The 16,831-nt window shown below is 38.5% G+C and overlaps 1 protein-coding gene across 8 annotated transcripts in view; it reads right to left on the bottom strand.

Moving 5' to 3' along the window:
- The window catches only part of ANKRD44 (ankyrin repeat domain 44), a 346,132-nt gene that overhangs the window by 7,791 nt on the left and 321,510 nt on the right, over positions 1 to 16,831 (bottom strand). For 5 of the 8 annotated variants that reach the window (XM_040642458.1, XM_040642475.1, XM_008687299.2 and 2 more), the window contains one exon: positions 11,863 to 16,147. In XM_040642458.1, coding sequence (XP_040498392.1) covers positions 15,900 to 16,147 — 248 coding nt within the window. In that variant the 3' untranslated portion in view covers positions 11,863 to 15,899. Of the gene's footprint in view, positions 1 to 9,258; positions 9,383 to 10,712; positions 10,788 to 11,862; positions 16,148 to 16,831 lie in introns of those variants that run through there. The other 3 variants (XR_005837939.1, XR_005837942.1, XM_008687300.2) reach the window with 2 other exon arrangements.

The following is a 16,831-nucleotide window of genomic DNA, read 5'->3' as shown; positions in this document are numbered from 1 at the left end:
GCTAGTTCTAATGAACAGTTTTAACTTACCACTAAACGGAATGACTGATTTACCTCCCAGCTCCTGTGTATGCATTCCAGACTCTTTTCTTTTTAAAAACCTTACTCCAAAAACAATAAACATAAACATGAACATAAATTCAGAACAAAAGTTGCCCACAATTCTGTTCCATAATTAAATCACTGTTTTAATTTACGTTACATTCTAGTCTTTATTCATAAACATATTAAATTTTTATCTATTTTTGTGATATAAAACAATTTTATATTCTACATTTTATATTTTCACTTAACGTTATGCCAGGCACATTTTCCCATTTAACTACAATTTCACCACTCCCCCACACCCTCCTCCTTTAATATCATAGGGTAAGTCCTGTCATATCTTTGTCCATGATCATGCAGCAGACAGATACCTATAAGCATATATATGGATTTTTTGTTGATGTTTGGGATTGTAATTATAAACATTTCGCTGAAATTTGCCCTTTTTAAACCATACTTAATATCACTGAACCACATTTATTATTTTTAATAGCTTCATACCATTCCATAGTAGGGATATAACAGAATGACATTTAAATTTTCTCCAGTTTTTTTCTTTCCCACTAACAAAAAATGCAATAAACAGGGGCGCCTGCCTGGCTCAATTAGCAGGACATGGGACTCTTGATCTCGGGGTTGTTAGTTTGAGCCCCACATCGGGTGCAGAAATTAGTTAAAAATGAAACCTTAAAAGAATGCAATAAACATTTTGGCATTCATGTCACTGCTTTTCTGAAGGACTAATATTCAACTTGTAGTTGTCAGGGAAGTACATGGGCCAGCAGTAATATCCTTAGACCTGTGTCTCATACCAGAAGGCAACTTCTCTGGTCCTCCTTCAGTTGTATTCCTCCCCATGGGGCAAGGAGTCTGTGGGCCAAAGAGGTTGTGCCGAGTTGTAATCTATGACCCTCTATTTGACTATTTTGATATCCAAGATGCTGAAATTCCCTACTCAAAAGTCTTGATCCTAATAACAGGGCTACGTGGGTCATTTTCCTCAGTCCATCCTCTTGAGGGTAACTCACTGCAACACCTGTAGGCCTGAGGGGTAACCAAGGAGCTGAGGTTATAAACAGAGCTTGGTCATGCAGGCTAGCGTATCTATATGTGTATTCAAGACTCCCCCCAGTGAAGAATCAGGCTGTAGGTTGGAAGAAACTGTGGTGAGTCATGAGCCACAGGTTGACGATGGGAGGCTACCTTCCCTGTGCTACTATGGTCTGACTCAGAACTCCAAGGAGAGCAATAATTTTACATTAGGACCAGTTCTTCTAGATTGTCATGAAGGTATTTCTATTAAAGTATGGTGATAAAACATATTTCATTTACTGGTTTTTTAGCTTGATTTTTTTTCACTTTTAAGTATTTAAACATCTGGTATAAAAACCCCCACTTATACTCTTGCTCAGGACCTGAGAATGTTAGAGGCAGGCCTATTTGTTGCTGTCTATTTTGATTAGTGTCTGTTCTGACTGGTATCTGTGCCATATTGGCTGTCAAATATTTTAAATATCACCCTTGCTTAACTGTAATTTTATCTCCATAGCATTGATTCCCCAAAGTAGGATTGCTTGGTGAAAGGGTATGTGTAATTCTAATTTTAATGGATATTATCATATGCCATATTTTATCATTCATATTTAATGTTCCTAAAGTTGAGATGCATCTTATAATCAAAGAGAAGAAAGTATTGTATTATTGTTTAATTGGCAGTTTTTTTCTTCGTTTGAGAAAATAATAGTACATCTTTGCTATAGACTGAATGTTTGTGTCTCCAAAATTCATATGTTGCAACCTAATCCCCAATGTGATGGTATTAGGAAATGGGGCTTTTGGAAGGTGATTAGGTCATGTGGTGGAGCCCTTATGAATGGGACTTGTGCCATTGTAGAAGAGACCCCAGAGAGCTCTCCCACCCTTCCCATCATGTGAGGATACAGGGAGAAGATGGCTGTCTATGAAACAGGAAACAGATCCATACCAGACACATAATCTATGGCACCTTATCTTGGAATTCCCAGCTCCACACTGAGAAATAAATGTTTGTTGTTCAAGCCACCCAGTCTATGGTATTTTTGCTATAGCAGCCTAAATGGACAAGACAATCTTACAGTCGCCATCTTAGATTTGATGAAATACAGTATTGTCCTATTGTAACAATTCCCATACCCACTCTCACTGTAGGAGAGTTTCTGTTTTTTGGCCAGCACTATGTGGTATCAGTCTTTTTAAAAAAATTTTTGTCAATCTTCTGAGTAAAAAATAATATACCACTTGCTTTAATTTGGATTTCCCTAATTACTAGTGATGTTCAGTTTTAAAAATATATATTTATTAAATATTTGACTTTTCTTTTTGTAAATTATAGATTTATATCCTTTTCCTATTTTTAAATTGTTTTCTGTGTTTTTATTATTAATTTATAAAAGTTCTTATTATATTATAGGTATTAAACTTTTATCTGTCCATTCTATTGTAAAAAGAAATTGTAGAGTTGAGAAATGAGATGCAAGCAAATGGCTGGTGATTCACTCCCAGATTTCTTTCAGCATGGGGTTGGCCTTGAAGCTCAAACCAGTCATTCTTTGATATCTTTCCTCCTGACTTCCCAGGAAAAATCAGGAATTCTACATACATTGCTGGGGATGTGATCTGGGAAACCCCAGCGACTAAGGAAACCTGAGGCCTTGGTTCCCCACCTCTTCTGACCCCTGCCAAGTTTAGACAGGGAGAAACAGAATCCAACAATATGTAAAAAGAATTATACACCATCACCAAGTGAGATTTATCCCAAGTATCCAAGTTGATTCAACATAAAAAAATTAATGTAATATATCATATCAATTGAATAAAGCACAAAGGACAAAACCACATGATCAGTCAATCTCAAAAGATGTAGAAAAGCATCTGGCAAAATCCAAACCCTTTTTGTAATTTAAAAAACTCAAAAAAATAGAAATAGAAGTAAAGAAACTTCCTCAAACTGATAAGAGGCACCTGTGAAAAACCCACAACTTACCTCATAATTAATAATGAAGACTGGATTCTTTTCCCCTAAGATCGGGAACAAAATAATAATGTTTGCTCTCACCACTTCTTTTTTTTTTTTAAAGATTTTATTTATTTATGTGACAGAGACAGCCAGCGAGAGAGGGAACACAAGCAGGGGGAGTGGGAGAGGAAGAAGCAGGCTCCGAGCAGAGGAGCCCGATGCGGGACTCGATCCTAGAACGCCGGGATGACTCCCTGAGCCAAAGGCAGACGCTTTAACGACTGCACTACCCAGGTGCCCCTGCTCTCACCACTTCTATTCAACATTATTCTGGAGCTTCTAGACAGGGCAATTAGGCAAGCAAGAAAAAGTTATAAAAAGTGTCCATATTGAAAAGGATGAAGTGAAATTATCTCCATTGTCAGATGACATGATGTTATATATAGAAAATCCTAAGGAATCCATTAAAAAACTATTAAAACTGATAAATGAGTTCAGCAAAGTTGTAGGATACAAGATCAATTTTTAGAGATCACTTGTATTTCTGTATATTAGCAATGAAAAACCTGAAAATGAAATTCAGAAAGCAATTCCCTAAATAGTAGCTTCAAAAGGAATAAAATACTTCGGAATAAATTTAACAAAGGAATTGTAAAACCTGCACAGAGAAAATCACCAGGCACTGCCAAAAGAAAGACCTAAATAAATGGAAAGACATTCCATGTTCATGGACCAGAAATTTAATATAGCAAATTTGGCAATACTCCTCAAATTGACTCTCAAATTCTAGATGTAAGAGCTATACCTACAAAACTTTTTTAAAAAAAGATTTATATATTAGACAGAGAAAGAAAGAGAGCATGAGTGTGAGAGGCAGAGGGAGAGAAGAAAGAATCTCAAGCAGACTCCATGCTGAGCATGGAGCCCATCACAGGGCTCTATCTCACGACCATAAGATCATGATCTGAGCCGAAACCAAGAGTCAGACACTCAATGGACTGTGCCACCCAGGCACCCCTATACCTATAAAATTCCTAAAAGAAAACAAGAATAAATCTTTATAACTTTGAATTAAGCAGTGGTTTCTAAAGATATGACACCAAAAGCACAACTTTGGTGTCTCAAAGGACACTACCAAGAAAGTAAAAAAACAACCAATAGAATGGGAGAAAATATTTGCAAATCCTATATCTGATAAGGGACTTGTATCCAGGATATGTAAAGAATTTTTACAACTCAACAATAAAAAAATAAATAATTCAACTTTAAAATGGGCAAAGGATTGAATAGACATTTCTCCAAAGAAGATTTACAAATAACCAATAAGCACAAGGAATAATGCTCGACATCATTAGTCACGAACCAGAAATGCAAATCAAAACCACAATGAGATACCACTTCACAACCACTAGGTGGGCCATAATAAAAATAAATGGGGAATAAGAAGTGTTGGCAAGGATATGGAGAAATTGAAACTCTCATATATTGCTGATTGGAATGTTTGGCAATTGCTGTGAAACATTTTGGCAGTTCCTCAAAATATAAACCTAGAGTTACCCAGCAATTTCAGCAATTCCACTTCTAGGTAAATACATAAGAAAACTGAAACACAAGACCATACAAAAATCTGTACACAAATGTTCATAGCAGCATTATTCATAATAGCTCAAAAAAGAAACAACTTAAACATCATCAACTGATGAATGGATAAACAAAATATGGTATATCCATACAATCAAGTATTATTTGGCTGTAAAAAGGAATGAAGTAATGATACATACAAAAACATGGATAAACCTTAAGAACTTCATATTAAGAAGCCAGTCACAAAGACCATATATTATATTGTTTCATTTACACAGAACATCCAGAATAGACAAATTCATAAAGATGGGAAGTAGATAAGTGGTTGCAAGAGAAAGGGAGAAGGAAGGAAATGGGGAATGACTGTTAATGGATATGGGGTTTCTTTTTTGGGTGGTAGAAATTTACAGAAATTAAATAGTGGTGTTGGTTACATAACTTTTTTTTGTTATTTGTTTGTTAAGTAGAAAGGTCTGTTTCTTTATTTCTTTTATTCTATTTTTTAAAATTTACATTCAATTAGCCAACCTATAGTACATCATTAGTTTTTGATATAATGTTCAATGACTCATTAGTTGTATATAATACTGAGTGCTCATTATATCACATGCCCTCCTTAATGCCCATGACCCAGTTACCCCATCCCCCCACCCAACTATCCCTATCCGCAACTCTCAGTTTGTTTCCTGGAGTCAAGAGTCTCCCATGGTTTGTCTCCCTCTCTGATTTCTTCCCATTCAGTTTTCCTTCCCTTCCGCTATTGTCCTCTGCACTATTCCTTATATTCCACATATGAATGAAACTATATGATAATTGCCTTTCTCTGATTGACTTATTTCACTTAGCATAATCCCCTCCAGTCCCATCCATGTTGCTGTAAATGGTAGGTATTCATCCTTTCTGATGGCTGAGTAATATTCCATCATATAGATGAACCATAACTTCTTTATCCATTCTTTTTGAAATCACTAAAAACTATTGAATTTTATACTTTAGAAGGGTGGATTTTATGGTATAGCAATTAAATTTCAATAAAGCTGCTATTGAAAAAAAAGTGGATCCTGGTTTTGGACCATGGACCATAGTTTATCAACCCTCTGTTCCATACCAGTATTTACAGGCACAGAAGACCGCAGAGTATCAAAAAAAAAAAAAAAAAAAAAAAAGTCTACCAGAAAAGAAAAGAAAAACTGACACCAAGCAGTTTGTTTTCCTCCCAATATAAATAGCATGGTAAGATTATGAACTCTAGAGTCACCTGACTAGGTTTGAATCCCAGATCTGCCACTGGTCCCTATGTATTTGGCAGGTAATGATAAATAGCATCTACCCTCTAGGGTTGTTGCAAGGATGAAATGGGTTGATACGTGGAAAGCACTCACAGCAGTGCCTGGCCCACAATAAGCTTTCAGTGAGTACAGGCTACTTTTAGTCTTCCCTTCAATTGGAAAGATAGCTGACTAATTCAATAAGATGATTTTTATTTGGTGTTCTGGTCACAACCAACAGCTTAATGAGAAGGTCCTCTCTTCCCCATCCAGGTCACTATCATATCCTGAGGCTGGCAGCAAGAAAAATGAGGCTGGATCATTAATACACCCTAGAAAATACGTTCTTATCTCTATGAAATATTGTAGAAAAATATGTTCTTATCTCTAGGAAATATTGTTAGCACCCTGAAAGGCATTTCTTTTTCCATATCTAAAATATATTATGGGAAATTAATTCATTTTCTCAACCTAATTTCTAGTGTCAGCTGTGACATCACAAAGCAAACTCCCAGATGGTACCCACTGAACCTTTATCAGCTTTGTTAGCACTGATGCCAAAATGAAACTGGCCCAGCAGCCTGATCAAAATTTACATGCTAATGGGTAGACCCTTGTGAATGAAGTTAAGCAGAAAATCAATTATTAAGTAACATTCCTCTAATAAAATTTTCATAGACTTTAAGTAATAATGAAATAGCAAGGAGTAAACTCAAGACTGAAAAAGAAAGTAAAATAGAAACACAGCATGGACTTAGAAAAAGGGAAATCATTTCTAAAAAAAGAAATTCAAAAGGGAATTATAAACCCAAATTAGCTTTCTATCCTTTTAGTTAAAAATCGAGATTTTCAGGTAAAGTTAATATTTTAAGGCGAATTTGCTTTTCATTTAAAAGGCAAGACAGAATTCCAATGATTTGAGTCTTTTGTCTTCCGTGGAAGGTCCACAGAAGTATTCAGTTTTTCACTGTTATCATCACTAAGATGTTTGTCTGACCCACACACTACTTTTGTTCATTCTGCAGCTCTTAACCATCTGTCATATTTTCTAGAGAGCCTCATAAACACATTTAGGTGAAACCATACGGTCATAAAAGCTGTCATTGTATTATAATCAAGGTCTGGATGGAGTTTTTCCTTGTTTTTTTGTTTGTTTGGTTGTTTGGTTGGTTGGTTTGAACAGAAACACACTTGATCATTCTTACTTCTTTAAAAGCTTCATTCTAATCCTGGAACCAAACTTCAGTCTGATAATAAATCAGCTCTGAATCTGCATCTACTTAAAGTAAACCACCTGAGTAAGAGATGTTTTGAAATGGCCAAATTTTCCCATCAGTTTTGCTCAAATGCTTTGTTAAACTTCCAGCCATTTGTTATGTTGGCCTCCTCAGTTTTTACCTCTTCATGCCAATGCTTTCTCCTTCGGTCATCCTCATCCACCCACTCCTTGGCTTTGTCAACATCAGAAGTGTCCCTCCTCTGAGAGCTTGACCTCAGGCTCCCCAGGTTTAGCTTATCAACTCTGATGCGACAACTCAGCGGTTTTCCATCTTGCCAAGACCTTCAGTTCAGTAACTATACCACTTTTCCACTCTCCATCATCTCCTTCATGTCTTCAGTTCTTCCTTACCCAGTTTAGATTCATAATGTATATCATCCTGTCTGTTGAAAGCACCATAGTTCCACAGCTCCCCTTGGACTCACCTGGCAAAGCTATATCCCTGTTTAAATCCCACTGTCTACTTACTCTATGCCTGTACCCAAACACCTGATGAAACCAGGACGACTGGTGGTATTTAAATTAACGGTCATAAATCTCAGATGTACTAAGTCTTACCCAGCAACCCTCCTTTGCAGCTCTCTCGCAGACACTCCCTGATCATCAATACGATAAAGCATCTCCTATCTTAAAAAGCAAATACCCTCTCCGGTCTCCATAGCTTTCTTCAGCTACTGCCTTTTCTTTTTCCCTTCAGCTTCTCTGCTTTTTTTTCCTCTCCTTATCCCATCTTCTGGATTGTTGCCCCCATCACTTTGGTGCATCTGCTCTTGCAAAGGTCACTAATAAATTGTGTGTAACTAAACCCAGTGCCACTCTGTCCTATCTTATTTGACCTCCCAGAAACGATTCAGACAGTAGATATGACTGAAACTCCTTTTTCCGTGACATTCTTTCCCAGGTTTCAGAGATACCTTGTTCTCTTATGTTCCCTCCTTCCTCACTGGCCATTCCTTCTTGGTAGTCTCTGCTAGGTCCTCTCCTCTTCCTGACCTCTAAATGTTCATGTGTCCATGATTCAGCAGTCTTCTATTACTCCCGAGGCAATCTCTCATGGTCATCTATAATTTCATATGACCACAGCCCCAGCCTCTCTGCCAAACTCTAGACTGTCTACTTGACATCAAACCATCAGCAAGTTCATCCAAGTCTACTTTCAAGAATACCCCAAGATTGTCACATTCTCTCCATTTCCCTTGTGGCCACACCAATCCAAGCTACCATGTTTACTTGTCTATACTATTGCAGAGGCCACTGAACTGGTCAATAGGCTTCCTCTCTTACCTCCCTATAGCAGCCAGGGTGATCTTTTAAAAATGAAATAGGACCACAGCCATTTTTCTGCTTAAAATTTCTCCAGTGGATTTTTATCAACATTCAGAATAAAATAGAAACTACTTCTTCTGGCTTGTAAAATCTAATAAGATCTGGCCTCAGATTGCTCTTGATCTCATCTCCTACCACCCTCCCCTACCCTACAAGTCTCCAGCCATACTGGCCCCATTTCTGTTCCTGGAACATACCAAGCTCATTTCTGCCTTTGGGTGTTGGCACTGACTGTTCCCTTTCTTCTGATCTTTATATGGTTGGCAACTTCTTGTCATTAAGATCTGAGCTTAGATTTTGTAATTCTTAGGAAACTCAACTATAAGAAAGATGAGTTATTCAAGCTCTCAAACCTGCTGTGTGCTTTCAACTGAATGTAAACATGGGTAAGTTTTTTGTACTCTAAGTACTGCTACAACATTTTTACTTTTGAAAATTATAAAATTCTTCTAGAATTTAAGTTTACTCCATTAAATTGTCACTTGATCTATGTGGTGGCAGCCACAAAGTCACAAAAATAGTATTCTAGAAATTGTGTCTAGCAGTACCCAGAGAACCACGTGAGACAATAATGCTTTGTTGCCAGATCTTGCTATGTGCCTGTGGGCCAAGTGCCCCATCATTGTGAAGAGGGTTCCCCGCCTGTAAAGTAGACACAATCATCCCCTGGTTAAGACAAGGAATGTACATCTGTGTGTTTAATAACAAAAGAATTAAGTATTTGTCTCAAATCTGTGCAATACTTTTCCCTTTTCCACTCACCTGTGTGTGATCTTTTCTGGAAAAACACACAATCAGGGACTATTCTTGGTTATTGCTTCTGAAATTCTTTTTCTTAAGCTTGTAAGTGCTCTTTATCAGGGATACATATTAGAGCCTGCAATACCTGTGAAAATAGATGTAAAAATATGGCTGGATTCACAAATAATTAATCGATGAAAAAATGGTGGAGAAACAAGAGATGAGGAGGCAGATAAGCAGTGAGGTGGGGGAGCACGGGCATTGAGGGTGGGGTAGTCGTACGCTGGGCTTGGTGGGACATCAGGTATCTCTGGTCTAGTAAATGCTAGTACAGTAAATGCTAGTAGCAAACCCTTTCACCCACCAGTCACTGGGCCAGTGGCAAATGCTCACGTTTCCAATCACCCCCTGGAGTGCTTGAAAATAATGAATGGCACAGCCATTATCTTTGCTGCTTCATATTTTACAGCAAATGTATCTTTAGTATGAAATTTGCTACAGAATTCAAAAAGCACTTTTACCCACAATATTTTTATGTTATGTTAATAGCCTTTTAGCATAATGTCTTTGTGCCTTGCAAGCTAATTCTGGAATACATGAAGTGTGCGAGGGATAGAGGTATGGGGATCTAAACCTACTGAATGGAATTAGAGAGAAGGATCCTTTGAAATGCAGTTTGGAGACAAAGTGCCCACCTCAATGTTCAACAATAGAACTACTGCAGTGGAGGCCATTATCCCCTTTCTGCTTTCTTGTGAGAGCACAAGTGAAATTGGGGGATCCCTATGTTTTTTCTCGAATTTAGGAAGTAAACAAAAAGGTAAAGTAAAGAATTTCCTTAGCAAGGAAAGAAGCAAGCAAGGAGTTATCCTAGGAGGATGCTGTACTCTGGAAGGACACCATGATAGATTCAGAGTGATGAACTGCTTCCCAGATAGTTCCCAGTGATCCCTGCCTCCTGGTTGTCACATCCTGTGGTAATAACCCTTCCCTTCAATATAGAACAAATCTAGCGACTTGCTTCTTATGAATAAAATTCAGGAAAAATGATGGACTGTCACTTCAGTATTCAGTTTAAAAGCTGTCACATCTGTCTTGCGCTTTCTCTTTCTGGCTTTTCTCAGCTTGTTAGCTCTCATGAGGTAAGCTGCCATGTTGTGAGCTGCCCTTTTTTGGAATGGCCCATTTGGCATGGACGTGAAGGCAGCTAACAGCCATCAAGGAACTAGAGCTCTCAGTCCAACAACCCATGAAGAATCTGCCAACAACCACATGAGTGAGCTCAGAAATGGATCTTTCCCTGGTTAACACCGTGATTACAGCCCATGAGGGACCCTGTGGCAGAAGACCCAACTCAATCGTGCCTGGACTCTTGCCTCTCAGAAACTGTGACATAATAAACATTTGTTGTTTTAAGCCACTAAGTTTTGGGGTAATTTGTTACATGATATTAGATAACGAATGTAGCCACTTACCTCTGAACTACCAGAAGTATCCACCTGTGGTATGAGACATGCTTTACAGTCTTCAAGAATGAAAAGCACTCACATCTGTAACATTTGAATAAGGAGTGAGACATTGCAAAGTGAAAAACCTCTCTGAACATCTCTAGCAGGAAAACACCCCACCAACTGCAAAACATTATCGCCAGAATGGCATAAAAGAAAGAGCATATAGGCACAGGTTGAAATCATCATTTATACAAATCATCAATCATATACATTTGAGAAATTATATAATTTCTCTGGGATTCCTTCTCTTCACGAAGAAGATGGTGATGGGGTTGGGCTAGACTTAGCAAGAACTGCTAGCATTCTATGACACTGTGCTTTGAGGAACTCAGGAGGGCCCTTCTCATCAACTGGAAACAGTGTCACTAGGAATTTGTTCCTTAATGCTTCTAGGGACTGTCCCTTATTTATTTTTTATTTTTTATTTTTTTAATGATTTTTTATTATATTATGTTAGTCACCATACAGTACATCCCCGGTTTCCGATGTAAGGCTCGATGAAGGGGGAGAAATTTTGAATGGTGAGACAGAGGAAATTCTACAGAAACTTCGAAGAAGAGCGCAGAGAGGTGGGGCCTTGGGTTGTTATGAAGCAGTTGAAGGGTTGTGGTGGTGGCCACAAAAAGAAGTGTGGTTGATTCCACCATTTTGAGGACCTGGTAGGCTTCTTCCTTTCTGATACGTGTGATCTACACCATCAGCCACATCTCCCCTCTCACCGTGATGACAAGGCAGCTGGAGCAAACTCACGTTCAGTCATAGCCACTGTATTAAATGTTACGGTTCCCATATTTATATTCTTTTTTCCCTGTCCTCATTTTTCTACATCTGGTTTATCATGTGCCCTTTGCTGCAGGCCAGCTCAAATCCTTTCCAAAAAAGATTGGAGGCATAAATAAATATAATACACACAAACAGACATGTTTGACTCCTCCACCCCCAATTGTGATGTTACAAACAGAAATAGCAAACCTGGAAATATTCTTCTATCTTGATTATTAACTTTCGAAATTTAAGGTCAGTTTGGCTTTGGTGGGGACAAAGATTTAAATGAGCGGGACAACTGATAAAACAGCATAAATAGGAAAAATGAAAGACAAACACAAACTGCAACAATATTTGTACCGTTTTTATTTGTAAAAATAACCATCTGAATGCATTTCCATAGTATATTACAGTTAAGTACTTCATTACATTGTTAGCATTCAGTAGTTGAAAAAGTATTAAACTGTGCTTGAAAAGATTCAGATTGGTTCCAAGTCAGTCACTGAACTAAAAGTCATTTTCCTCATTTTTACAGTCATGACATTTACCAGAGTCATTCAACTCCAATTTACATAAGGAAACATTACAGACAAAATCCCACTGAAAGCATCGGACAGTATTTTATGCTGTTACAAATATGTGATGCAAAATAGAACACTGGCACCAGATTTGTATCATCGTGCTTTGCAAAGATATATTGCACATGCTAAAGCATAACATATGTAGACGAAACTACCAAACGAAAGATATTTGCATTGAATTTTTAGATCACTGCATCAGAAACGCATAGAATTACATTTTTACACACACTCAGATTGTCACGATCTTAAAACGCTTTTCCCCTATAGCATTGACCTATGGTTTACCGTTTTGTAAGAAGAAAGCATTTTAGCACTGCAAAATTAAACATCATTCCTATAGAAAACTTCGGCATTTTCATTTCAAAGCAGGTAAAGGGGAAAGTGGAAAAAAGACACTTTATACATTCAAAGAAAGGCTGAAACGAAAACGCACTGGTATTATATTGCTCTGATAACACTCAAATGAAAAAAATACAGAACATTTCACAGAACGTCTTCAGCATATACAACTATAAAAAGGCACTCTAACTTCATATTACAAGACAAAAAAAGGGATGAGTTCTTCAACCAACACAACAGATAAGCAAACCAGGTTGCTCAACAGTACAGAGAATAGCTAGTGCAGCAAGTCCATTTGATGTTCTTCTTCTAATTTCATAATAAAATTAAAAAAAAATCAAGCAGCTGTTTACTGCCTAAAGTACCAAAACATACTATGGTGCCCTTTTAGTAGTGATAAATAGAAATCCCCTGAGCTTTTTTACCATAGAATCAGAGCAGATTGTAGGCAATTTGGAGATAGTAATGTATTTACCAAGGATAGGCAGACACGGCGAGTTGGGAAGATGACGCGTGATCCCCGTGGCTATGCTTAAAATACAGTCTCAAAATCACACAGGTAAAAAGCACTAAACAACCAAGACTCAGTTAAAAGCACAATGTTTTTTGTTTTGCTTTGTTTTGTTTTTTGCTTAGAAAGCTACGTTGCAAATCTAGTTCTATTTCTAAGAGATATACTTTAAACACACAGAACTCATGGTTTTTGAAGTCACTTCCTAAAGAAAAAAATTTGGTCTTGGGAAATGAAGAAACAGCGAGAGAGCGGGAGAGAGATTTGATTCCATGAACAATTCACAGCGAGCGTGATTTCTTTTTGTTCCTTTGTCCTCCTTCTTTCTATCGGCGAGAGGATAGAAAAGTCAAAATGCAGCCGCGTGGAGAGAAACGTCCCATGGCCGGCACGACTTTGCGGCCACCTTCCTCCTTCTCTGTGCTACTCTACAGGAAAAATGTGAACGCTGCTTCGCCATGACGAGCAGGCATTTCATGTCCTGCTTTAAACATCAATGGAGCAAGATTTCCATTCACTTCTCGAAAAAGACACCACAGTATATCGTGCTTCTTAAGCGTTGGGTCTCCCTTACTTTTCAGTGTTTTGGTAAAGATAAGGTTGTTATTGCTTATTAGCAATTTATCTACTTTTTAAAAATTCATCTTCTCTAAACAAACAAAAAGGACAGAGGAAGGAGCGGGAACACAACACCAAGAATTTAAAAAACAATGTTGGTGGTGTCGAAAATTTCCAGTGAAATTATTACCAATTCTGTAAGTCCTTTGAACAAGTTCTCATTTGTGAAGAACCCAACGTGAGTTTTTAATTAAATCAGGATATTAAAAGAGTAAGATTAAAGTCCTTTACAGTTAGATGAAAAATAGAATACAGCATGTGTATTTGATCCAGATATGCTAGAACACTGTTTTAAAAATATCTCACATACACTTTATAAAATAGGAATTTCCAGGGTTGAAAATGGAACGGATTATAAAACGTCAGAGTCCTGACAACATGTTTCTCTCCTGTTTCTTCCTCAAGTGGAAAACAGCACTTGAGCTGGTGATTTGTATTTTCCTCTCCTGGTACATGTGCTCACACACTGACATCACTTCCCATTAGGATACTGGGACCGTGTGGGATTTTCAGTGTGTTCAGAGTAATTTCCATACATTTCTTTGGGCCACCTTTGTGCATATGACCCACCACACGCCTCAGTTCTCATCCCTCGGAAGAGCACAAGGACGGCAGTGTCTCCTAAGCTGTCCAGGCTGGCTACAGACCGGGGCTGCGCCATGGACGCTGTACCCCTCTCCAGCCGACGTGGAAGAGCCTGCGGGTCAGCTGGAAACCTCAGCGGGGGAAATGCCGGGCTCGGCCCCAGGACAGCCGGCCAGCCAGCCCGGCGAGGGTCCTGCGCGCTTTTCTGCTTTTGTGTTAATCCAAGTAAGACACACAGCGATTAAAACAGAGGACAAACAACGGATGTTTCCTCGGCCTTTGTTTCATTTCAAATAAATATAAACACATTTACATCAAAAGTATATGAACATTTTCTCTAGTTTGGCAAAAAAATAAGCCTTGGTCAACACGTCATCAACTAGAAATCTGTGTCATAAGAAATATAAAACACAACAAAGACTGTTACACAAAAAGATTACATTTTCACTCCATAGAAAAGCTACTTCGGTTCTCACTTCCATTTTGAAGGAAAGCAATTTAAATTCTTCCATTTTAGACTGAAGCATTTTGGTCCTCGTTATAGCTGGTTGATGAACTACAGACATACATACATACACATGTGTGCGCGTGTATGTGCATAATGTTTAAAGAGTCTCATTCTTCTTTTTGCACAGCTATTCCAGGTGCAGAACGGGGTCCATTTGACCTAGAAGCTTTGGCAGAGGGGGCAGACACAGTATTCACTATGTTGATTTGATCACCAAGCAACTATCAATTGGCTTTAATTTCCACATCACCCATTTCTACCTTCTGTTTCGCACCTTGTTTCCTTTTGTAGTCACTCTTCTACTCACTTGGCATGACCTTGACTGAGAAGCTCATTTAACACTTTACTACTAACGAACAATGCTGATGGTTCTGATGTTTTTAAAAAGTTAGCATTCTGATTTAAGGATGAATTAACAAATAGGTAAAGGGTAGTCTCATATTAAATTTGCATATGTCTCAAAGTTCTGGTGCAATAAAACTTTTCACCTGAAACGTTATTAGATAGATTTGGATTCAATCAGCTGGATGAAAATTAGTCACAGGCTTGTTACAGGGAGTATTGGGGGCCATACTTGTATTAAATGAAAAAAAGCAACTTCAATTTTCAGTGAATTTTTCCATTCATCTGGCAACTTTCATAAAAATCCTTGGAAAGAAGTTCTGGATATTTAAGTGCTTACTACAGAGAGGATATGAATAATTGGACTCCCTTAAAAAGATTATTACAGGCATCATTTCTGAAGATGAACACCTTTACCTTTGGCTTTTAGTGAGGAAGTAAACATCAAAGTGAGAAGAGGTTTGAGGCAATTCCTATCCACCTTCTCCCTCCCCTCCCAGGGGACATGAATGTCACATTGATATACTTCGGAGAACTCACTACTGAGTGAGTAAACGAAAAAAAAAATTCTTTCTAGAGAACAGCTCCCTCTCTATTGCATCGTGCCAAAAGAAAAAGAATCAAATGCATTTTTTACTTCTTACTTAAAATGAGAGGTAGACTTGCACAGAAGTTTCATAGATCCAAGGAAAACATGAAAACAAGCAAAAATCAGGGCCCATCGGTGTGAGTGCCTTGCCCTGCAGCCTAGCTGCCCTCCCTGGGTTTGATTATTTCCTTTTCTACTGGCTTCTGGAAGCCCAGGCCCATAATAATACTCGAACACAACATAAACCTAGAATTCACGTGTCTTTCCCTTCTTCCAATATGGGTGATCAAGGAAAAGCTTCTACAGTCCAAAATCAAAAGGTTTCGGAATCAGAGTCATTTTCATTGTACCCATCCTCTGAGCCTACGTTGTTACTGCACAGGCTAACCATGCCACCCAGACTGGAGAGGGTCGTCCTGCTCAAAGTGTCTTTTTTAAAACAAACCAAGTTGACAGCCGTCATTGTACTGGAAGGAGAAAAAGGCATCATGGTAGCCAAAATGAGGGCCAGGCAGTCAGCCACGTCTTTGTTAGGAGCGCAAGCCAGGGCCGGGGTATGACCTGGGCGTAAATGCAGACAAGGCCGTGGTTAGTCCAGGACATCCAAAGGCGGTGTGAGCATTCCACAGTACATCTCATACGACCTCGCACATGGAGATGTATGTCGAGTTAGAAATCATGCCAGGCCAAAAGGAGTTACTTCCCACAAGTCATGCTAGGGGTCAGGCTAGAGGGAACTGGGCGGGGGAAACATCTTATGAAGGGGTTTTGGTTTTTCAGTTTACACAACAACAAGCACTATGTTATCCAAAGTTAGGCAGAATTCTAGTCTTCATCTAAGGAACAGAAACACGAGGGGGCAGGGCTGGGACACAATTCCACACACACACACACACACACACACACACACACACACACACAAACCCCCAAAACAAAAACAAAAACAAAACAGGACAACCGCAAAGGTGTTTCCACTTGAGAGCACACGCACGCCATGCGCCTCAGGCTCGGGCACTCTCATTCTGAGAACAATGAGTTTCCATAGAAGGTAACTGTGCGTCAGGTTAGAAAAGACAGAGAAAATCAGACGTCCGTAAAAGCGACTAATGCAGTTTTGCTGCTTTACGTATGTTTATATAAGGTATATACCAACTAACTCATTCCAGGAAAATGGAATCATTTGAGCAGATCAGACAGGAAAGCACTGATTGTTTGTGATTTAAAATTCACTATCATTGAAGAGAA

The sequence above is a fragment of the Ursus maritimus genome, unplaced genomic scaffold (genome assembly GCF_017311325.1).
Source record: "Ursus maritimus isolate PB19 unplaced genomic scaffold, ASM1731132v1 scaffold_1, whole genome shotgun sequence".
Taxonomy (NCBI): Eukaryota; Metazoa; Chordata; class Mammalia; order Carnivora; family Ursidae; genus Ursus; species Ursus maritimus.
The sequence above is the reverse complement of the archived record's forward strand: the minus strand, read 5'-3'. Positions and strand labels throughout refer to the sequence as shown.